Genomic DNA, 24,193 nt, shown 5'->3' on the forward strand with positions numbered 1-24,193 from the left:
TTTCATGATTTTGCACAGCAAGCATTTATCCTCATTAAATTGGAGGATATGAGAGATAGTTTGAGAGTGTGCCTATGCTATCCCAGTTGGTGAATGTAACAGTCCCTCTACTTTCTCCGACATATGAAAAAACCGGCTTGATCCATGACTCCCCTTGGGCAGAAACCCGCATTTGAGAGGCACGTACTATGTACAGCTCTAGGGTTTCAGTGCCAGTATCGCCCAAAATGGTCTTCCAGAGCTCACGGGAGGTAGTGCCGAAGATCACAGTGATTAGGAGGAAGAAGGGCAGCACAAGCCCCAAGATGCCAAACAGGAATCCCTTCACCCACGTGCGGCGGTTGTACCGTTTGGTGTCACTAAAACGAGAGAAAGATTAACCAGTGAGGACAATTGTTTACAAACAGACCATGCTTGAAAGTTGCATTTAGTGACACATTGGATTTAATAGCATAGAAACCATACAATGGTAGAAAAGAGGAGCCTCCATGTATGCATTCATATTTGTTGCATTGTATGGTGTGTTGCAGATTTTAGACTAAGGAAAGAAAGCAGGGAGATTTGAACAGGTTAACCTTGGAAAATACATTCTGCTGTATCCCAGGGCTAACTATGGCCACTTTGTGAGAAGATCTCCATTGCAGATCAGTTTGGCCTTCATGGTTTGCAATAGTCACCTGCCACTATCCAGGCATTTCCTAGATTTGGATCATCTTGGCATAGGGCCAACTCTCTGGTGCTGCTGGCCAATCCAGAGACATAACACACATCCTACCACAGGATGCCCTCAAAGATGTGGTCTGCTGCCCTCTCCCTCTTCCATACTCACTCATCTTCCCATAGGACTCGCTCCACTTTGCTGTCAATCAGCTCACAGTCCTTTTCCAGAGCGTTCAGGGTGTTCTGCACAGTCTGGTTGATCGTTTTCTCAATGGTTCTGCACACTTCGTCAATCTGATTTACACAGCGACTTGGCTGTAAAACACCACCAGACAGAACCAGGAAACAAATCAAAGAAAATATAAACAAAGAGCGCAGTAAAAATCAAAGCAAGGGAGAGAAGGGGCGTGGGGTAATGGATGTGAAGCAGGACGTTACAATAAAATGTTGGAAACATGAAGCGGGAGTTCCCAAGACAAGTGCTGTCAAACTGTATGTGATGATGGATTTGTTTATGCTATGGGTGAGGTTAGGGGATAGTCAGAGAAACTCATGTATATGATCGTCTAGTGTGGCTTTGCTTAGGTCTGCGGATGCTGGAGGGGGTGGAAGGAGAAATGGTGGTCGGGCAGGATTAGATATGTACAAGCCGTCAACATCTCCTTCCCATCAGGTGATGTATGAGCATCTTTATGAGTCCCAGTTGCTTCGGTTAGGCTGAGGGAGATTGAGGGTTTAGGTTAACAAAACGTAGTGCTTATTGCCTGCAAGTAGGAGTGTTAAAATATAGGTAGTGGAGTCTCAACTGGTGGCATCTCTAGGCCTAGCACTAACCTGTACAGGCTTCTTGTTAATTGGTGCTTGGCCTCCATGTCCCCCCAATCTTTGCTTGTATGGCAGTCATTGAGTAGTTCTAAGGAAGTTGGTGAAGCAAGAAATCTCTACAGGATCACCACATTGGGGTCAGCAGGTTCTTGATCATTGTTATCTGATGAATGCTGAAGGGATAGCCTGTGGAAGGCCCCTCTTGCACCAAGATTGAAGTTTAGTTACATGTGTATTGACAAAGGGTGAGGTGCTTGAAGGTCCTCCCCAGTTCTTGCCTTCCCATGGTATGTTGAGCCAATGTAAGTAAGCATCTATGCGAATGAAGGAAACAGTTGCTCTTTGATGTTGGGTGGTAGGGTGGAAAGGAAGAACAGAGGCAGTTCAGTACTTTAGTGTTCTCGTTTGGGAGCATGATTGAGGATTGGAAAATTGATGCATGGTCGTTAAGAGCGATAATCATTAATTCCTGCAAAGCAGAAACATCTTATTAGGCAGGCCATTATTGATAGAAGAGACAAACTGGCCAAGAGTCAAATTAATGCAGTACGTTTTGATGTGCGACGACAGGACATATGATGTTTACAGTGGCAGGTTTGGAAAGGGCTGGCGTTTTATAGAATGCTGTACCATGCTTGGCGAGCTACAAGTCGATGTATGTTAATGTTCTTCATTATTTAAGCTACTTGCATAGCAGTGGGACCATGGCTGCCTAGATTATCAAGGATTGCATGTGTCTCTGCCATCCATCCATCCATCCATCCATCCATCCATCCATCCATCCATGGACAGCTGATGAATTTAGTAGAAGGTTCAGCATTTAGCGACCCATTATGAAATGTGAGGTCTTAAACATGGGTTTTTAAGTGAGTAGTTAACTGTTGTCATGGGCTGTGGTGGATAGTGTGATAAGTCAGAATCAGGAGACTGATAACTCCTTGTGGTTGGCAAAGGGATTATCTTGTGTCAATAGTAACCTTAAACTTCTGGTCCTTATGCTAAGAAAAAGAGTTCAAAAGGGTGAAGGTCAGGATGTCATACAACAAAGCCTGTCCGCCATCTAGAAAGCCAAGCCGGGCATGGTCCCTACCACTAAAAAGGAAAACATCTAAAATGAACACAAAAGATTTCCCAAGGGCCTTCCACCCAAATTACAAGCTCTTGGCTAGTTTCTGCACCCCACCCCTCCCACCTGCACCATCTCTGGATTGAACCAGGCTGGTCACCCACAGCAAGGGTCCTCTTAGATCACGAGCATGTCTCTGTGTTTCCCCTCCCCCTCTGTAGTTCGTGAGAAAATTTAACACTTCAGGCATTCCTGCCCGACGTACAAAAGAATAGGAAGTGTCTCTAGGCCGCCTGGCCCCACAGACTTCAAATTAGTTATGCCAAGCAGTTCCTTTCAATGTCTCTATATGCTTGACCCCCTTCTGGGAAAGCTTTGAGCCCTTTTGGCTCCTGCCCCTCCCTGGTGTCTCAGGATTCACCCCCCTACTTGAGTCAGTTGGTTGGCGCCTGTTCTGGGCCCAACTGCCCCCTTACCCTCCCTAGGGCTTAAGGTTTCACACTCCCTCTTCCGATACTTGCTCTTGCCCCCCCCCCCTTCAGCTCCCTCAGCCCCCTCTTCAGCACTTGGCTCTCTCTACCCCATATTCAGCTCTTGGCCCACTAGGCCCCCTCTTCAGCTCTTCGCTTTCAGCCTTCCAGCCCCTCTTGGGCTCTTCGGTTTTCTAGCCTCTCTTGGGCTCTCCAGTCCATCTCCCCCCCCTCTTGGGCCATTACTGGGCCCGTTTGTCCTCCTCCCGGGACGTACCGTGTACCTGGTTTGTGACCGTAGCATGCTTTGGGGAAGTGGTCTCTTTGGCAGAGTTGTCGGTATGGTGCCAGCTTCTTCACGGTTCTTCATATCATTGCATGGGCTTCAGTGTTTCCTGCCGTTTTGGCAAGGGACTTCAGCATCGGTTCCAGCATGCACCGCGGAAATCACCCTCCACACGGCCGTGTCTCTTCATTTGGCGTCAGATCCAAGCTTTTTTTTCTCAGCTCTCTGAGAAAAAAATATCTCCCAGATATCAGCATTTAACAGGTTCATGGCAATCCGTGCACCAAGCTGTCTGCATGGGACTCTTTCCTGGCTGCGCCTCCAAGGGGGACAAGCCCTTCTTTATGTGGCTGTACAGGCTTCTGATTCACTGTCCTGCTCTCTTACTGTGTCGTAATCCATGGGCCCTTTTTGTTCTTCCCTGTAAAGGAGGGGGAAGCATTCCAATGGTTTGGACTTTATTCAAAATTGGAGACTGTACATGGTCAGAAACTACACCAGCTAGTTCAGTAGGACTATTCACAAAGTTGTCTTGTGCAATTTCCACTTTACCCATAAAGACATCTGCCTGGGACACGGGAGGACAAATATCTTCTCGTTAGAGGATGACCTGTCCTCTAAGGTGGGAAGCGGAGGGGACAGGGGCGAGAGGGGCAGCGGGTTTGACTCGCATGCATATCCTGGTGTAGCTATGAAGTGGGAAAAACAAGGGGGGTCCTGGGAGTCCTTACCCAAATTCTTTAGCTCACTATCTTTCACAGAGGAGAAATATCCAAAACAAATCAGTCTTTGTCCTGCCTTGGGGCAGTCCAGCACCGAAATGCTGGCCTCGTGGGACGGGGCTCCCCATTCGCAAGTAGCAACATCATCATGGGATTCGTCACACCAATCACTTATCAGATCAGTGGAGTGGTACCTAAAGGATAGTCCTGTTGTTACATCACAGTATAGGAGTGTTGATCAAAGTAAGACAAAATTGATTATTTACTAAGCACAAAAGTGCCACCGCTGTGCATCAAGCTTGTACCCGCTGTGCAGAGGAAGGGATTAGCGGTTGGGTTTTGGAGCATGAGTGTCAGGTGCATGTGGGGTAGCGTGCATGGTAAATAGAGCACAATCAACGTGGACTATTTGTAATTTTATTTTGCTGTACAATAAGATCCAATCCCGGCCCTATAAAGAGGAACATCCCACATGTATCGGGAAATGGGATGGAATAAAAGAGTATCTATTGATTTAAACCAGGTATTGCTTCAGTTTAAAATTGAGATTAGTGTACAGAATAAAACCTAAAAATTGAGATGAATTGATGGCCAGATGAACTGATGTTTTTTTACATTGTAGGACTTCATGTCGAAATAAAGCCTATGAACTAAACTAAAAATCAATTTGGAGAACAATAACAAAATAACGGGGCTTAACAGAATTGAAAAATTATTTTACCACAGTGGCCTATTAAGTCCACAAGAAGGGAGGTTGCTTGAAAATTAACATATTTGGAGATGAAAGTACCCTAGGAACCAGCAGGCCCTTGTTAAATGGTTTTACTGGACATAAAACAAATGGGGCACAAAAATGAACCTTTAGAAACCAAGTACAATCCTGTCCTGATGGGCGCTTTAAAGGGATGCCCTGAAATGCAACTTGGAGAGGTTATATGTGTTTTTACCGACTGACATTACAGAGTGGTACATTTCATCGCAGTCAAAACACTGAAAAACAATGTCTTTTTTTCTTTTTATTTGGGACCACCCTCTTCCCGAAGCCCCCTGTTTTTCCACACTTATAACACCACCCTAACCCCATCCTAACCCATTTTAACCCCTTACCCCACTACCTTTTATATATTTAATGTTTTTGCTGTTTTTCAGTGTTATGGTCTGTGGTGAAATGAACTACTCTAATGTTTTAGATAAATTGACTGGGTACCCTTGGCGATTACTAAAGATGGAATTAAGTATATATAGAGAAGTCCATCATGATTTATTGATCTGGTGGGTGAAAATAACTAAGAGTACAGTCCGATAAGTTACGTTAGAGATTTTATTTGCATTTTAGGCTGGGTTGATTACCAGTCAATGCAATCGAGAGGTTGAAAAATGTACAAGATATTTTTAAATCCCTACATAAAAAGGCTGTGCAAGATCCTATCCTACTCACGTAATATATATGTGCCCAGAATTATTAGATGAGCGATAATATGAACTGAAAGCTATATTTATAGGTGTCAGTGGTCACACTAAACAGGAAGCAAGGCCCTTGCTCCAAGGGACTCCATATAAATCATTTTAAAAACACATTTCTGCAAAGTACTAAATGCGAAAATAAAAAGGATGGTTGATGCAGGGTTTGAAATTGCCAGGAGCTATTAAGCTCCTCGTTATAGCCAAGGGGAGCATGGTTATTTAATTATTCACACTTGTAGAGCGCACAACAGCCTTTGGGCAACGTGGCGCTTGTTATAGGAGGATATAATTGCTTTTTTTATAGCAATACAGTATAAATGCAGGAAAATACATTACATTGCAGGACGTAATGGTAAGTGTGCGATCAGTGGGGGGGGGGTTGTGGGTGAGAAGATATGAGAGGGGAGCGTTAGTTGAAGAGTGATGTTTTCAGGTTTCTCCGAAAGGCATAGAGCGAGGTTTCAGCTCGGAGAGAGGTAGGGAGGGCGTGCCATAACTTTGTAGCTATGTAAGGGAAACCCAACCCTCCTGCCTTGGCCTTGTTGATGCGACGGATAGTGAGTTGATTGGTATAACATGTTGTAATTGGTCTTGCGGAGGTGGCTCTAGAGAGTTTCTGCTAGGTAAGAGGGTGCTGTGGAGTTTATGCATTTGTGAGCTGTAGTAAGAATTTTAAATGTAACGCGGTCTTTGACTGGGAGCCATTGTACTGCCTGTCTAGCCTGGATGATGTGATCTCTTCTCGGGATGCTTAATGCTGCTCTTAGCGCATTGTTCTGGGTGATGTGGAGTTCATTTATATTTTTTGATGAGGTGCCTGCTAGGAGAGAGTTACAGTAGTCCAATTTAGCACCTACGGTGGCTCTGGCAATTGAGAGGCAGTTGGACTTGGTTAGGAAGGGCTTGATGGCATTGCTGAGTTTGGTGCTTAGTGCAGAGGCTAGAGGCTATGGCATTGATTCGCTTATTCATAGATAGCGTGGCGTCAATGTGAACCTCTAGAGTCTTGACAGATTGAAGGACGGGGATGATGGAGTTATCCATGTTAAAGTTGGCGTAGAGGCAGTCTAGTTTTGCTAATGTAGTCTTTTGACCCAATATGAGGATCTTGGTCTTATCTCCATTTAGGCATAGACCATTTTCTGCCATCCAGGCCAGGATGGTGGCGTAGATTTGGCTTAGTGCGGCCACATCTAGGTCGTATGCGCCTGTTAGTGGTAGAAGTACTTGGGTATCGTCCGCTAGAAGCTAGATAGCTAGAAGCAAACTGCTACCAGGAGCTACTTTTGACTACTAGCTGAAGTGGTGCCATACAAACCTAGCTATTTGATTTTAACTATGTATATATATAAATATATACACACAGAGTTGCAGTGGGAGCAAAAAGTCCATCAATACAGATGTCGGGGTTCTTTACCTTCAGTAAAGATAGCGTTGCCAATCCCAAACCTAGCAGCCAGGTGGAGGTACTGTGGTGGTGGAGGTACTGTGGTGGTGTCACCCATCAGCCAGATCTCAAAAGTAACATTTAACCCTTCTGGAACCGAAACCTGTGATTTATCCAGCGGGAGATGTGATGCCAATACTTCGATTACATTCTCTGTTTCTGGGTCCTTCATGTTGTGTTGTGCAGATCTGCGCATCAGCAGTGTACACTTGGAACTGTAGTGGAAGTTGTGTGATCACTTTCACGGGAGACTGCCTGCAGATGTTCAACAGTGTCGAGAGCAGGGAGCCTTGGAGGGGACACACACATGGTTTAAACTGCAAAAGTTCCTGTTTAGGCAGAGGCCCCGTCTATTGTTCGAAAGTAGGAATTAAACCCAATTCAGGGCTTTTCTTGAAAACCTCTCGGAGAAGTCATCAGATTTGCTGCTACTGAAAATCTTCCTCAAAAGGCTGCTTTCCTTACCACAAAGTATGCATTCTATTTTTCTGTTACTAGAGTCTGGTTTTGCCTCAATTGCAAATTAAAATTGAACTTAAACCAATACTCTGTTGGGTGAGATAATGGTCCTGCAATTGCTTTGGAAAATAGAGGGGCCCTTTTGGATGTTATGAGTTGTCATGGTGCAACTACCTTACCAAGGCTTTGATATGTTAAGAGCACTTTAGCACTTCTATTTATATAAAGAGTGTGTACATGGCAAAACGAGAACTGAATGACTCTACAGGATTGGCTTATTTAACAAGCCATCATGAATTAGGCGTAGAGAATTATCTGAATTCTATTAACAGTCCATATTTAAGAACACTAGTTCAAGATGAAGCAGCATAGTTGACCGCTTGTAATCACTTATAGTTCAATCACTTTTGGAATAAATCCCTCACAAATGTTTGCCCATTTTGTATCAATATGGCTAAAACTTTGCAGCATTTCCATTTTACCTGCCCGGCTAATGCTAATCTATGTGGAAATTTGAAAAACTGCTTAATAATCATGCCAAAAGATGGACGTGGCTTTTTCTATACTAACCCACAATGGAATTGCCCAACAGAAAAACTAAATCCATCAGAATTTGTAAAGTATTGTTTTAACAGGATTTGATGTTATGCATTTGACTAACTTGTGTTTAATTCTGATTATCATTTTTTTAAAATGTAATCAAATATCCCATAGGTACATATGCATGAAGTAACCTTTTATTTCCAATATCTGATGTGGGTTAATACCAAAATGAATTTTGTATTTATGGATTACTTTTATGCTTCTATAAAGCCAATATAAATTATATAGGATGATGGAAACATTCCAGAGTTTTCGAAAATTATCCAGGATGACAGTGTGGTCAAATGCCATGTCAAGGATCGCTCAAGCAAAATAAGTAAGTCAGGATCAGAGCTGGAATAAGCAGATCTTCCCTACTGTTAGGCAACCAGTCATGTTTTTATGCTTTGTGAGATATTTTTGCTCACCTTTATAACCCTACAGCATATTTTCATACATGTTTTATATTCTACATATACATTGAACCACCCTTAAGGACAAACTAAGCGGTTGTAAAGCAAAATTCAGCCAATCCTTTTCAGCATTACCCATTCAAGGAGGTGAACGATTTGGTTTGTTGATTTTATTATCTTCATCTACACAGAGTGTGTTCTGGAGATGTTGGTCTGTACATTTTTCAGTAGCCACTGTGGGTGTGGATGGCAGGACACCCGTGTATAGACTCTTGGAAGAAAGACTGTTCTTCTGCTGAATGTGATGTAGAGGTGTATGCCACACATGGAACTCCACTGCATATTCTACATGTGGATATAGTGTGAGATGGTTTGGCAGCCATCTCTCTAAATGGGGTCTCATACCTTTGTGAGTATATGGATGTGTGTGTGCTTGTGTTGGGAATCTTACATAGGGTGAGCTTCATGCAGGTTCCACAAATGGATGCCTCTGGTGCTGCCTACCTTGTTTGGGTTAGGAATGTAGATGGTGGGCATGTCGAAGCCACACTTGTTCAGCCCAGGTCTCTTGCACAGTTCCTGAACAATCTGCATCAGCACACGCTGCAGGAAAGAAAACACCATCGGTCAAACAATCAAGTGAGATCAGCACACCATGAGAACTGTGTACTACCCTTCTTTGCATTTACATAACTGGAACAAAATGACTAAAATTACCTACATAAATGGCAAGTGATCAATTTTACAGTCACACCAGAATGTTGGAAAACAAAACACCAAAAATATGGGTAACACTAAAAAAGTACTTCCCTACCCACAAAATAGTAAGGGGAGAAACTTGTTGGATCTATGTAAAGCCTTTTCTGACGAGATGTGCTCAGAAAAAACAAATTATTAAATGAATCAATCTGAGTTCCACCAACGTTAAGTATGCACATAGGTAGGGGCAATTAATCAATTTCAGCTCTGAACCAGTAAGGAAGCGTTAATTGTAGATGTCCATCAAGGGTGACCTCTGCAGATTCATAACCAAAGAATAATTCCCAGTCATTTTCCCAAATATAGAAATAAAATAATGCACTATACTCTATTTCCCAAAGAAACAGTACCCCGCTTCTTCAATATTAAGAACATTGTTGGATCTAAGGGTTCTAAGTCATCTCAGCCTGTTTGAGCCTATAAGACCAACCTGTGCCTCTGATCAAATGGTAATGAAAGGAGTTATGAACCGGGAATAAGATAACCGACAACATTTATCCAACCAAGATGAGCAACTTTCCCTTCTTCAGTAAGGGATCCTGCTTACAGTCATTATTACATAAATAGATCACATAAGAGTATTTTCACAAGAGGAGTTAAAGAGGAGGCAAGCTTACCTAAATCCTCTCAGCTAGTAAACAGAGTGGTTAAACACCAGTCTGTTGCATTAGGATCGAAAAAAGCAATGCGTACACAATGTGCTAAACAATTTGGTGCTGTATTAAAGAAGGTTGACTGAGTGCACTCTAAAAAGGGCCACTGCATTGGCCATGCCTTATGTGGAATGATCTTTGTAATATTACGTTCAGGTGGTCTGTTCTTAAATGCACTTGCTTTCTGGTAGAGGAGACATACAATTAGAGGTTGCCTAGTCAAACAAGTCTTAATCTTCAATGACAATACTGCAAAAGCGTTGATTGTTCTACAATGAAAAAATGAATATGCATATACGGATATAGATATGGTCTGTAAAGCCTACCACAGCAATCAGGTTTTTCCAAAGTGATTATGGGTAAAGAGGGCGGCGGCGAAGAGGAAGAGAAATCCAAGCTCTGAAAATGGGGCAGCGCTTAGCAAAGGAGCATAGTGAAAAAGGGACCAAGCTAGAGGTGCTAGGGATACAGTTTGCGGCCCCATACCCCTTGCAAAGTAGAAACAAGATTTTTGAAGATCCCAATGTAACACGTTCCAGCTCAGTGTTCCAAGTAGCCCAAGGGTGGATAGCTACATAGGAGAAATGTTGGTCTGTGTTAAGAGCGTTTTATGTTGAGGGTTCTGCAACCACAAACCCTAAGCAGACCCTCCAAGATATCGCGGCATGAGATTGAACATTTTGCAGCATAAAATGTTATACATTGCAGCATTGTTGTGGCACTTTATTGACTGGAGGCTCTAAGATTGGCAGGTTGCACAAAAGAGGCAGTGTGAGCTGCTAGGAGAGCAAGGCTGGCAATATTTTCACCTTTTGTATCAATTTAATAGTAAGAGTCCTAGATGTCCCCTTCTTGACACCAGTGCTTGTTTTACTCTTCCTTTGGTTTAATGTGTGTGCCTATTAAATAATATGATGCCGTTCTTCTTTGCCTTACACCAATGGGACTTACAACAAATGGCCTTTTCAAATTATTGTGATGCAAATGGGCTAACCATTAATACCTTGAAAACGAAAGAGTTAATCTTTCGGGGCAGAAAGCAGCAGGAAAAGATGCCATTATGTCTAAAACTGCCTAAAGGGTCTATCGACCAGTTCGAGGAGTATGATTACCAAGGCCTGAGGGTCACTGCAAATTGTAACTGGGATAAACAGTTGACCAGGGTTGGGGTTACCATGAAGAGGTACATTGGAGAAATTCTTGAGTGTGGGAATGGAGCAGTGTGGGTTTCTCTTCAGGTCAACAAATACCAAGCTAGGCAGATACACATATGGAGCAGAACAATGGGGTCACAAGGGGCGCCAGATTTTGTCTACCATAGAAAACAGGTACTTGAAAAACATTTTCCGTCTACTCTCTAGTACTCCGAATCTCCCAGTGTTTCTGGAGACTTGCATGCCACATATAGAATCTTACTGTAGGGCTAGGCCTCTTGATTATTGGGCAAGGATTTGGAGCTCTCCCCATTTGTTCAGATATAGGGAGGCATCAAGAGATTTGCTATTGCAGCTAGGAGGGAAATCATTGCCCCGATTCCCTCATGTTAAAAGGGAATTGTACAAACTAAGGCTAGATAAGCCCTGGATAGATCCAGATAGCTCTAATGGTGATTGCAAGGTGGCCATTGGGGAAGCCTATAAAATGAAAGTGGAGCGAGACATTCTGGCTGCTGTCAGCCTAACCGCCCTACCCTCCCCAGCACCCCCAATGTTGCTTTGCTACTGGTGCTTAAAGTGCTCGACCGAGTATGAACTGTAGCTTGATTATGTTAGATCCATGTTCTCAAGAGCCCTGCATATGAAATTGCGATTTGGTACCCTCCCTCTTGCAGGCCTTCACAATAAATGGAACCCGAGAGATCTGGCCATCTGTCTGTTTTGCAACAAGATGGAGACATTCATTTTGTTTCAACTTGTCCTGTTTGTCTGAGCTGAAAACGTTTGAGACCCCTGCTGAGGGAAAGAATGGTCATGACCACAGCTGAAGCTTTGCTGGTGCTCTACTGACCTGCTAGCAGTATATTGTACATCCAAGTACCTTAAAAGGGCTTGGTGTAAGGGTTTTGGCCCTATGATATTTAATGTTTGAGATTGGACACAGAGTAATACTACCTCATGGTTTTTAAATGTTGCTGTTCATGATTTGTTATGACTAATGTTTATTTTCTAGTGATAAATGTGATAGCCCTTTTTGAGTCACTAATTTTGATAAAGGTGCTCCTTATGAGCGCCAGAGGACCACTCCGGTGGTGATAGTGCACGGTACAAATATCCTTTAACATTAACATTATGATGTTGATTATACAATTTTATGTTTTGTATCTGTTTTATATTTGTGCTTGACTGAATTTTGTAATGCTTTTACAATAGATTTATAGAAAATGAAGCAAAATGAATTAACTTTATTAATCAGTATCAGTTGTAATTGTGAAAATATTTCCCATGTCCTCCAACTCCCCTCAAACTCACCAATTCTCAATCAAAACTCACATTCCCAAACTTCTCACTTGGCCAGTCAGGTGTATACTTGCATGCTCTATCACACCACCAAGTGACAACTAGCTGCAGGGACCATGCTCCCAACTCGCACTGTATGCTCACCAGTTTCTCCTGCAGTCTACAGGCCTTCATTCATTCCCACTCATTGTGCATCTGGCATCTTTTCTCCCATTCTATTGCAGATCATAAATTGGAATATCTAAAAATATAGAGTAGAAGACGATGTGCTGTTTTTAGACACCCCATTTTTTAAAAATGATCAGGTAACCTTATTCCCAAAAGGTGTCCTGAAGATTCCCAGGGGACAGCTGTAGGACAACTGATGCGCTGATCAGCTGCTTTGAATATATTAGTGTCGGGACCGCACTCCCGACACCAATGTTCTACAGGCCTGCAGCTCTTTTCACTGGACAGGCACTTAAAGGGTCTGTCACTGTAAAATGTGAACCAAAAATAAAATAAAAACATTTCTATCCCGTAAATGCAAGTGTGACAGCAGACAGTAGCGGTTCCTAACTCTGCTGTCGCACCTTAAAAAAAATGGACAAAGAAATTGCATGGCTGGGTCAGAAAAGATCCCATCATGCAACACGCACCCATCTGTCACCTATTCCAAGCTGGTGAATGAGGTTGCCTTTGTTTTCTGTGCATTTAAAAGCGCATCCTGTTTGTGAAATCGAGATGCACTTTTATATGCGCAGAAACACCCCCCAATTTGGAGAAATGCTCGGAGGTAAAAGGTGCCATCTGAATGTGTGCATATAAGACACACCCATTCAAATGCCCTTTGTGAATTGGGCTGCTCTTTTTTGGCGCAAGTACTGAGATGTGCTAGCGCATTTCATTATTTGAGGCAACAAAAAAAAAAAAAAGGATCTTTGCCCTCGTCTTTTTACAAAACTGCAGTTTGAGCTTTTTTTCTAAAATAAACAGCAGTTTTTGCTGCAATTTGCAGGATCGCTATAAGATGAGGGTCTGCCTAAATAAGGGGGCCAACTCCCTAGAAGAAAGGGAAGCCCAAACTCTAAGGGTAAACGGGCAGACATAATGAACAATTTGTCCACACGTGAATCCAGTCAATACACTACAATAATATACATTATTATGTTACACATATAAATCACCTACTAGTCACTGTACAGATGGATTTCTAGAATCTGGCCCGGTGGCCCAATTTTAAGAGGCCACCCTAATTATAGTGAACAGGGAACTCAAAAACCAATCAAGGTTGCAATGAAGAGCAGTCAAGAATTCTCAGGAGAGAGTGAGTGGGGTCAGAGGCACTCAATGGGTCCACACAGTATGGCACACAATCATTCAATTTAGACAGCAAGTATAAAATATACAATTCTACATTAAAGGCTATCTGAATACACTGGAAAGAGAATCCAACAGGTAGTATCGGGACCCCTGCTCCCGCTTTCCATCTCACACAGGCCGCCCTCCATGGGCCCTCTTCCTTTCGCCTTCCTGTGAGGCAAAAAACCTTGGTGTCATCTTCGACTCCAATCTCTCCTTCTCTCCTCACTTCAGACCTTTCCAAGAAGGCGTACTACCAGCTGCACTTCCTCAGGAGGTGCTTTTCTCACTTTCCTCCAGAAGCTCATTATTCCAGAGCCCTTGTTCGGTCTAGGTTGGACTACTGTAAAAGCCTCTTTCTCAATCTGCCTTCCTCTAATCTCAGCCCTCTGCAACTAATCCAGAACAGGAACAAGACTTCTCCTTGGCCTCAAGCCCACAGACTGTATCTCTCCAGGCCTGAAATCTCTCCACTGGTTCCTGGTGGCCGGAAAGATCCAAGTTCAAGACACTGCATCGTTGCCAAGGCTTTCTGGGCCTGGGGCCCACACTACATTCAACACACTCTTCTCAAATACCGTCTTTCTCAAACCCTTCGCTCGACTGCCTCCAACACCGAGGGTCAGACTCAGAGTAGTGGGTAGATCACTTTCCTCTGCAGGTGCCTCCATCTGGAACGGCCTCCCTCCCCCTCTGTCTTTATCTTGTTGCAGAATGGACAGATGGCCACATCTCTCAGGTTCCATTTGTTGCGAAGGACTGCAAGAGGGAGCGTACCAAATCACAATTTTGTATACAGGGGCTCTCGAGACGGACCACCTGAAGTTCAGGAAAAAGCTCAAAACCTTCTGTTTCTCCTCTGCTTTCTCAGTCTCCCTCCCCCGCTGACCTACCCATCTGCTGCACTGACTGATTGCTTGTACCAGAGTCTCACTGGGTACCTGACTCCCCTAGACCGTCTCGCCCGCACTCCTTCCGGGCCTGTCGCGCACTAGGGGCTGTAACTAAGCTCTTCAGTCCCCTGCCTCCTTGCACTTCCCCAGAGCCGTGTTGTGCTAGCTGCACTTACTCAGAGCAATGCTGCACTGATTGCACTTTCCCCTCCCCCTTGCACTTCCACCGTCCCCTGCACTTCACTTGCACGATCTGAATGACAAAAGGCCTAGTAAGATCGTTTGTCTTGTCCTCCCTCCATATCCTCCCTGGTCTTGTAGCACCTATTAACACGTGTACAGGCACGTTACAAATGACATATCATAAAACTCTAAGATACATATTATATACATTAACCATAGGTTCAAATATACGTCAAACTACTTCTTCAGCAAAGCAGGCATGTTGATTAGATGCAATAAATGATGGAACCAGCTCACAAGTCAACCTAATTTAAGCAGTCCAAATCCTAAGAAGAATGGGGCATTGTGGCCAATTCACAGGCGCCACAATGTTTCTCACCAGATTTAATGTACTGGTGTTGGTGATAGTTCAACAATTTGACTAAAAGGTAACTAAATGTTTTCTTAGTTTTCTGGACACTCTACCCAGGATTATTGACAAAAAGGTGAGTGGAATCGAATTTAGGAGACAAAGGGACTTACTCCCAATGTTAACCATTGGAGGACGGCAGAGATGTGGGGGGTATAGATACACCGCAGGACTTCGCTCTAAATAAAAGCAAAGTTGGGTTGGCTGCCTGCACTTGTCTCTGCAGATGGTTGCTTTTGTGTCCACTTTCTTTATTCCTACTATTCTATTTGCTCTATTGCTCCTCTGTCACCATATGGTTTCCTTTCAGCCACTGCTTTGCTTGGCTTCCCCTCCAGGAGCGCCCCAATTGTATCACTTACTGTTTTTTTTCCGTATAACATCTATGCGCCCATTATGTTGTTGCTCCTTCCACTGCATAGTTTCTCAACTTCTTTTTTATCCAATATGACTCAACCTATCCTAGCTGTACTCTTTCATTCTCAGTCTCCCTGTTATTCTACTCATAACTATGCAAATCTCGTTTATCCTCCAACTCCTTTGTTACCTTCCATTAATCTTGCCCTTTGGAATGAGCACTCTTTGTAAAAAATCTCATTCTGTTCTGGATACTTCTCAGTTTTAATCTTCACTTTCTCTGTATTACAGAGACTTGGATTCCTACCAATACAGGCTATTCCTGCTTCTCTAATGACATCTACTTTTTCTTGCACACCCTCCACTTCCCCACTGGTCGTGGGAGTGGGACTGGCATTCTTTTTTGCTCAACTTTTACTACTGCTCCATTTCTCTCTTCCGGGTTTCTTCTAATTTGAGCATTCTTTCACGACCTTTGTGAAACCGCACACCTTGGCTTCTTTACTGATCTATCGCCCTCCAGGCCCAATTGATTAGTTTTGCAATGACCATGATGCTTTGCTATCTGTTCTTTCTACTTCGAATACTTTTGGGTGATTTTAATTTTCATCTTTCTTCTGTTCAGGCTTTGTCTCCGTTACTTTCTATTTTTGACTCCGATCTTTTTTCTAGTCCTTCTCCTCATGTTTTTGGCTCATGTTTTTATTCTGTCTTCTCCCTTATCCAACTTTTCAGTGTCTGCTGGGCAAATGTTTTCTTCTAATCATTTCCTAAATGTTTTCTATTCCCCCTTTTTGTTCCCTCTGGCTTTTTCTTCATCCTCCTCGCAGTCTACTTATTTTAAATGTGATCTTTGCGCTTTCAACACCTTTATTTTTTTCTTCTTGGATTTCTGATCTATCTTCAACCACTTTTGTTCGCAGCTCTTTCTGCCGACTATGCAGCTTCTTTACTCCCTTCTGCTCTTTCTTCTATTGATTCCTTGTACCCTGTGCCTCTTCTTTTACTCCTCAGAAGCCATTTCAACCTTGGATTACCCCACAGCTTTGGACAATGCGGCAAACACTTTGCCGTTTAGAGCGTCGCTGGTGTAAATCTCATTCTTACTGATTCCTCTTCTCAGTCTTCTTTTCGCTCCCTCAGCGATGATGGTTCTTCTTGCTGCTAAGCGTTTTTTATTCTGATCTTCTGCACATCCTCGTCTCTTCGACCCTTGTTTACTTTCTCCTTATCCGGATGTAACGTCTACCACTTCTCTCTCTACTTCAGATTTTGTTTTGTTCTTCAAGAGTCACTGCCCTTCGTGCTTCTATCACTCCTTTTTCTTCTAGTCTTCTGCTGAGCAATCTGTTGCTCAATCTTTTTCTCCTATTTCCACCTCCGATACTATGCTTTTGATACCTCATGCTCATCCTGCAGCCTCCTTTGTTTCTTACTTAACCTCTCCATTTCTCTTCTTTGTTCAACTCATTTAAACAAGTCTCTATTCTTCCCATCTTGAAAAAAAACCTTTAGACTGTAGAGACTAGAGAAGCCCCTCCACGCTCACACCATAGGAAAATGCAACCCACTAGGGAAAAAGGGCCAGCACACCTCTTGAAAGGAAAACAGTTTATTCTCATAAAAAGACAAGTACGCGCCAGCAAAGAACTCCGCGCTCTGACAAAATCTGCATGAGCAACACTTTAAAGGTAAACAGAGTCAAAGCTGACGTACGTCACATAGGTTACAAACCCAAGTAGCTGGTTGGTGCGACCCTATACATAGGCAGCCTGCTCCATATGGGATACCAGGTCATTGGTCCCAGCTTCTCCTGTTCATCTTCTTCCACGTGGGGTACTTCGTTGTACGTCATCAGGCGCAAAGCTCTTAATTGTCAATTAACATAATTCAGTCCATCTGTGTTACCTGTGGCCCAATGTGCACCTGGTACTGTATACATGGGCACAGAGGATACTTCGAGGTCATGATAACTCTAAACTCCTGCTCAATCCCAGACACGTTGGCACTGTTCCAGTTCTTCCCACCCCAGACAAAAGTGTTACTTTCCCTCCTTGGCACCTCGCAACACGATCACAGAGGTCCGAGATATTTCTACTGGGATCTTCCTGATGAATTGACGATATAGCAATTTTATGGTCGGTGGTCTGGGGCTTGCTGGTACCATTGGTGGGGTCTTGGGACGGGGCATCTGGACATTATAACTTAGGCCTGGAGAAGGTCAGAGGCTTGTGCCCTCCTGCTCGTGGGATAACATTACACAGGAAGTCCTCGGCTCCCTCATGGTCTTGCAGGGTACATTTCCTACAAATGCTAATAGCATTAAACAATGAGCGGTTTATGACTATCCGCAGGTTTGGTTTTCCTCACTACTGCTTATGCCACAACCCGACCCTGCATGTACACACCTATCTCTGTTCTGAACCTGGACCTAATGCCCTGGTTGCAGCGTGGCACTAGGCCTCGATTTCAAAACGGTAGCTAGTTTCTAAGATGGAGTTTACTCCCAACACAATCTATACCTAAGCAGATATCTACCCATAAGGCATCTTCTATGAACATCCCCCTATATCCTTCCCAAATACCTACAACACTCAGGCCTCTGCCTCATCCGGAGCCTCTTGGGAGTCTGGGCCGATTGTCCCCGCTTCCCAAACCCTTTCGTTAATCCCACCTTAACGAACTGCCATGCAAGTCTCCCCCCCCCCCGCCCCCCCCATCTGCCTTCACTATTTTCTCCCTTTCCAACCGCTCTGATTCTAGATACGCCTATGTTCCTTCCTTGGGCACCCATGCACACAGACCATAAAGTTTCCCCTGCTTGCGCATACTGCTCTGGGGTACACGTTAGGTATATACACCCCCCGCCCCCACCTTGTACCCCCACCATCTCCAGCACTTCTGGCAGGAGATAGGGGCTTACCACTTCATGGGGCGATAAAAGATTAACCTTACAAGGCTGTGTGCACATTCTAAATGCCAGGGGCAAGCAGTGCACCCAGTTCTTTAACGTGGTGCACAGCTTTGAAAGTTTGCTCATTAATAGACCATTGATCCACTCCACAAACCCGTTGGCCTGGGGGTGGTCAATTGTACACATCCAATGCTTGATGCCCAGAAATACTGTTATTTCTTTGATTTCTTTTAACAGCTCATTGAAGAAGTGTGTGCCATTGTCAGACCTTATTACATTGCACACTCCCCGCCCTAAAACGTGGCAACACTGGATGTGAACAAGGACCTGCCTCCACCCATGGGAGAAAGGGCACACAATGACAATCATAACGACACCTATTACAACTCTCCCTCATTTCTGCATAGTCAATATGCAACTCACGTAATGGCCCAGTCGGGCGGGGTAGAGTACCTCGGATAGTTCTTAGGGTGTAGCCTGTACTGTAAGTTTGACACGTAGTGCAAGTAATCACCATTTTAGTGTCTCTTGCAGATTGGGGACAAAACAGTCATGTAAATCGGCAGCAATACGTTTCATGTGGTATGGATGGTGCAGCTGGTCGAAAGCGACCAGTAGAAGCTCATTGTGCATAACCGCCTTTGGAATTTCCTGTCGCCATAATAAGTCTTTGGGGGACTGTTTGCATCCTCACCTGTGCCACAGGCCCTTTTCCTCCTGTGGGGCACAGACCTGTAATTAAATCTGTGTAATTGGTAAGGAGTTGGAGAATTCAGGCATTTGCTCTCGTCCCTGTGCTATCACTGGATATTCAGAAACACTGGGCACAGGGAAATATGCTGCTTGTTTGGCAGACGCAGCTGCGTTACCGTGTGAGACCTCGTGTGTGTTATTGGTATAGGCGGTGTTATTGGTATAGGCGGTGCATTTCACCACTGCTACCAAGGAGGGCTGGGAAAGCAAGTCAGTTTGTCCAATAATGCTGCATGTTGCACTGGAGAACCGTCAGGCCCTCCTAAACCCCCCTCCCTCTTCCATCGTGTAAGCCCTGAATTAACTGCAGTAACATAGGCTGAATCAGAGTAAATAGTTAGACAGCACCTACAAGTTCTGCTGCTTGAGCTGAAAAATGCAGGGGCAGTCTTTTTTGCACCTTCACCTCACTCCATCCAAATGCCACACCAGTATGCCTCAGGCCATGTTAGGGAGAATTTGCAGAAATGTGCTAATTCTCTCCACCTTAGAGACCCCCAGCAACTTTGCTGGATTTTGAGGACTTCATTTTTTAACATGGAGAGAGTGAGACCCTTTTTTTCGCCCACTCTCTCATGTATTTTAATGTGATTTTGAGCACTACGTTTCTTTTGGTTGTGGAGTCTGACAAACTCCATAGGCATCATCTTTTACATTGTGTCACACAACACCTTCAGTGCAGTGACACAAGGGGGGGGGGTAGGGGAGTCTTTCAGATTTCCCAAAAGTTTAAATACCTTTTCTGGGATAAACTGCTGTTTCCCAGAGCAGTAAAGTGAAGTGAAGTGAAATTGACTTTACTTACACATGTAACATTCTAGACCCAGCACACACGATCTTACAATAGGGGGCTGGAGGGGTTACCTAGAACCCTCTGTGTAGCTTCGCAGTTAACAATTTGATGTTACTGTTAGGCAGAATCCAGTGCAGTTTCCTTGGGGAACACTACAAAAAGATTAAGACTACAGGAGCAGCAGTAAACTCAATTGGTAGCAGTCTGCACCGCCCAGATTTACCCGGTAGCTGTGGCTGAGCAGTCAGACTTCTCTCAAGAAGAGTAGGGCAGTATGCAGAGTATACACAATAGGGCCAAAACACAGTAGACAAAACAAACACTGACCAGAGCTTTGTATAAAAAGTATAGTTATTTATTTGAAACACACTTTAGGTAATACACTAGCACTCTCAATGAAAAGTAATCTAAAACACAGTCAGGTAAGTATACACACCTCCCTTGATAACTATCAGACAAGTCAGGGTTAAAGCACAACTATTTGTTAAGACAGAAGTGAGCGCTTAACCTAGATGGCACTCCAATAGTGTAGTTAAAGGGAGAGAAAAGTTCCCAACACTTTTAAGAGTTCATAGCAAGGGGAAAAAGGCAGGTTATACTGTAGAGCCAAAGTTCATAGGCCAGGCCCATTTTAAATGGAGCAAAGCAAAATGTGCCCAGGATCACACGGTTCAAAGTGCACTGAAAGTCTTTGCAAAGCGTTCAAAAGAGGTTGGGGCAAGTCAAAAGATATAGTTAGAAGGCCTGGAGCCAACCCAGTTTAGAAGCCAAGGATTTAAGGGTCACCTTTAGCACTCTGTAGAAAGGGGAGGCCAGGCAGGACACAATACCTTAAGAGAAAGGAAGCTCCAGCGGGGGCAGTTGTTCATGGCAGTGGTTGAGGTTCATGGTTCTGACCAGGGGAAGAGAAGATCTCGTCGAGGAGGAAACGTGGAGTTGTTGCACTGCACAAGGATGAAACCAGCCGCGGAGTTCCCGATTAAAAGGTGCAGTCCTTTTATTCGGTCAAAAGTGGTGAGCTTGGCTAGGGTGAACTGGTTGGTTCCAGAGGAAGAAGACTCGTCCAGTAGAAGATCTTCTCTTGTCGTCGGGAAAGTGGTGAGGTAGCTGCAGCAGGGCTTCACCGGTGGGGTCGTCGTTGCAGATGGCTCAGCTTCATCCCTCTTCGAATTCTTCGGTCCTGTGGCGACTTCTGAAGTTCCAGTCCCAAAGACCCTGCTTTTATGCAGAAAACCCCCCATTCATCAGCCTAGCTGTCAATCTCACATGCTAGGTGGTGAGCCGGGCGGCTCACCATTGGGCCAATCAGAAGAGTGCGACTTGGGTTGCTAAGGCAACGCAGTCCAGGATGCCAATTCACCCCTCCACCCTTCCTGTGGAACCCAGACAGAGTGGCACCATTTGGAGGGCTTCTGTGGAGAAGCCCGCCAAAATAGTGGAACAAAGGGCTTGACCTTGGTCAGAGTTAGAGAGACGGACATAAACGCCATTTTAGAATCGAATTCTGGTAAAAAGACCCAACCGGTGATTTAATATTAAATAAACCGGCGGTATCTTTAACATTGCACCAAAAAGTGGTGCATTTAAAAATCAATGGGAAAATCCCATAGAGAATATTCTGGTGGAATATTTTGCGTGGTAACCACTGCCACCAGCCAGAAACTCGACGAGGGGGGACGGGACAGTGCCCCCTCGAAAACAGTCCCAGGGGCAATCAAATTACCCCTTACCAGTACTTCCACAATATGCTGGTTTGTACTGGTTCTGTTCACAATTTTGGACTAGTAATGCCAATGGTGACTTTACATGCCCTGGGAGACAGTAGTCAGTCCCAGGTTATGGAGTCTATGTTTGGGGGTCACTGTGAAACCCTGTGGTAATGCACTGAGGGTGCTGTGTTCCACACATACAGAAAAACAGATGACTATGGAGTAAAAAGGAACCCCATAGCCCATAAGCACATAACACGTCAAAGACATACCTCAAATTATGCCCCAGTGTGGGAGTAAAAGAGTCTCACTCTTAGCAGGAGAAAAAACAAACCCCAAAAATCCAACAAAGCTGCTGGGGGACTCACTAGGTTTGGGAAATTAGCCTTATAAGAGAATTCTCCCTAACACTTACCCTTTCCTCACTGAATGGCTGGTGGCAGTGGTTTACTTTTAACTACCGTGGTGTGCATTTACCGCGGGCTGCGTTCGCAGCTGCAGTAAAGTACCCAAGGGTGTCATTTTTGTCAAAATGGCCCGGGCTTCTTTTTTCGCCATTTCTTTGTGGAACGGTCCATCTTGAGATTTACTCTACGTGCCAAACTAGGTTTGGTCCCTTTGTTCGCTTTGCCTTTGGCGGGATTCACGAGTGAAGCCCGCCTCTGACTCCTGGGTGTCTGGGGTGGGCAGGAAGTCAGGGAGGTGCCCGAAACTCCCTGTGCTTAGTCTCCTAGGAGACCCAAATGCACTCTGATAATTGGCCGGCTGACTGTCCGGCAAGCACAGCCACCCTGCTGGGTGACTGACAGCTAGGCCGGAGTGAATGGGAGAACTGAATGAAAGGGGAGGCTTTTGGCTTGGAAGGCAGAGTCGATCACTGGACGAAGGAACCGAAGAAGAAATGGAAGAGGATGCCTGCTGCAACTCCTGGACCGTTTGTTTGCACGGTGAAGCCCTGCTGCAGTGCTGAAACTCCAAATTTGTATCAACAGAGAAGCCCCTGCAAGGACGACTTCTCCCCTTGAGTTGGTGGGACCAATCAACTCCAAAGTAAGCCTCTTGGAGCTGGTTGCATTTCCACAGAGTTGCTGCTGGAAACCGAATCATCAGGGAAAGGAACACCAGATTGCCAACTTAAAAGCAACACATACAAAGAGCTCCAGGAAGATCCTCCGGACTCCCAGGAAGCAGGACTGACCGAGCCTGATCTCCCTCAACAGAGTGTGGGACCTCAGAAGCATGGAAAGTCCATCTCGACAGGCAGAAACAGTGTGTTGCTATTTTCGGGACTCGCGAGGAGCTGAAACACTGAAGTGCCACTTGTTGGAAAGTTTGCCGGTTGTAAGCGGTGGCCGTCCCATTGCAGTGCAGGAGTCCCCACAAGTCCTCCCTATTGTCCCCACGACTGAGGCCCAAGAACATGGAGATCTGCAGAGCTGAACAGGAGTCATCTGCTGCACTTTTTCTTAAATACAAAAAGGTACTGTAAAGTCTGAGAGAACTTACCTCTCATTGTAGAGTTGCTTGCATCTTCTACTACTCGCAAGTCGAAACAGCTTGTGGGCCTACATTGATTCATTCTTTTCTTCAAAGACTTCCAAAACATTGTGCAAAGACTTTTCTACTTGCCTACCAGAAATGCTTCAGCCCATGTAAGACTTTTGCCCATTGACTTTGGCTTAGCATGTTATACTGATTTACTCTTCTTAGGGGATCCAAAAGTATTTGCCTGCTTAAGAATATCTGTGATCTCTTGTTTGTTCCAATAACCTTTTCCTTTAACCAATTTCTAGGCGTATTCTAAATGCAACAGTAAGATTTAATGTCCCCAGCGCCCTTGCTATTGAAGTCACCCAACGGTGTAGGTTGCGACTGTGGGCCATTCCAAAAGGGTCTTTACCGATTTAAAAACCAAGAGTGTGTAGTTTGAGTGTTGCTTTTATATTGCTGCCTTCTGAACAAGACTTATTCCAACTGATCAATAAATTAATAATTGTTTATTCAAGAAACCTTGTGTGTAAGTGTTTATTTGAATACTTGTCACTGTGAATCTCCAACTCCTCTGCCGCTCACATTGACCCCGCTTGAGATGAGCCTGGCTGCTCAGCCACACTACCAACGTGTGTAGTACAGACTTATACCAAAGGTTGGGTTCATATTTCCAGGATGTCAAGTTTATTGTAGTGCACCCTAAGTGCGTCCCATGGTCAATAGTTGCTGACCAGTCAATGTGAAAAGGACACCCCCTCTTCAAAAAGGGCTGTCCTTTGCCTTTGGTATGCCTTCTACCTCCACCCTCAAATGTCACAGTCATGTTTTGCAATGTCTTCTTCAGTAGATAAGAACATAGCAGGGTTCACTGTCTTGCATCGCACTATGTGGATGTTTGGGCTGGACAGAATGACCTCATATTCAAATGCCCGCTGTGTGGTCAGATTTGATTTGGATCACTCAAGGATGGCAAATACCTCATGCTCCACGTACAGTGTTACGCAACACCCCATGACAATTGTGGAACTTTTCTCAGTTGCAAATGCAGCGGCAAGCGCCTGTTCGCAAGGGAACTGGCCATGCATGAC

At 44.4% G+C, this 24,193-nt stretch overlaps 1 protein-coding gene across 2 annotated transcripts in view; it reads right to left on the reverse strand.

Moving 5' to 3' along the window:
• LOC138581052 (uncharacterized) overlaps window positions 1-24,193 on the reverse strand; it is a 329,209-nt gene that overhangs the window by 54,190 nt on the left and 250,826 nt on the right. For both annotated transcript variants that reach the window (XM_069652092.1, XM_069652090.1), the window contains exons 7-9: window positions 8,899-8,997; window positions 830-975; window positions 188-359 (exon numbers count right to left, since the gene is read on the reverse strand). In XM_069652092.1, the coding sequence (XP_069508193.1) occupies window positions 188-359; window positions 830-975; window positions 8,899-8,997 (417 nt within the window). The remainder of the gene's footprint in view (window positions 1-187; window positions 360-829; window positions 976-8,898; window positions 8,998-24,193) is intronic.

The sequence above is a fragment of the Ambystoma mexicanum genome, chromosome 3p (assembly GCF_040938575.1).
Source record: "Ambystoma mexicanum isolate Mex_15411 chromosome 3p, UKY_AmexF1_1, whole genome shotgun sequence".
In the NCBI taxonomy this organism is placed as follows: Eukaryota; Metazoa; Chordata; class Amphibia; order Caudata; family Ambystomatidae; genus Ambystoma; species Ambystoma mexicanum.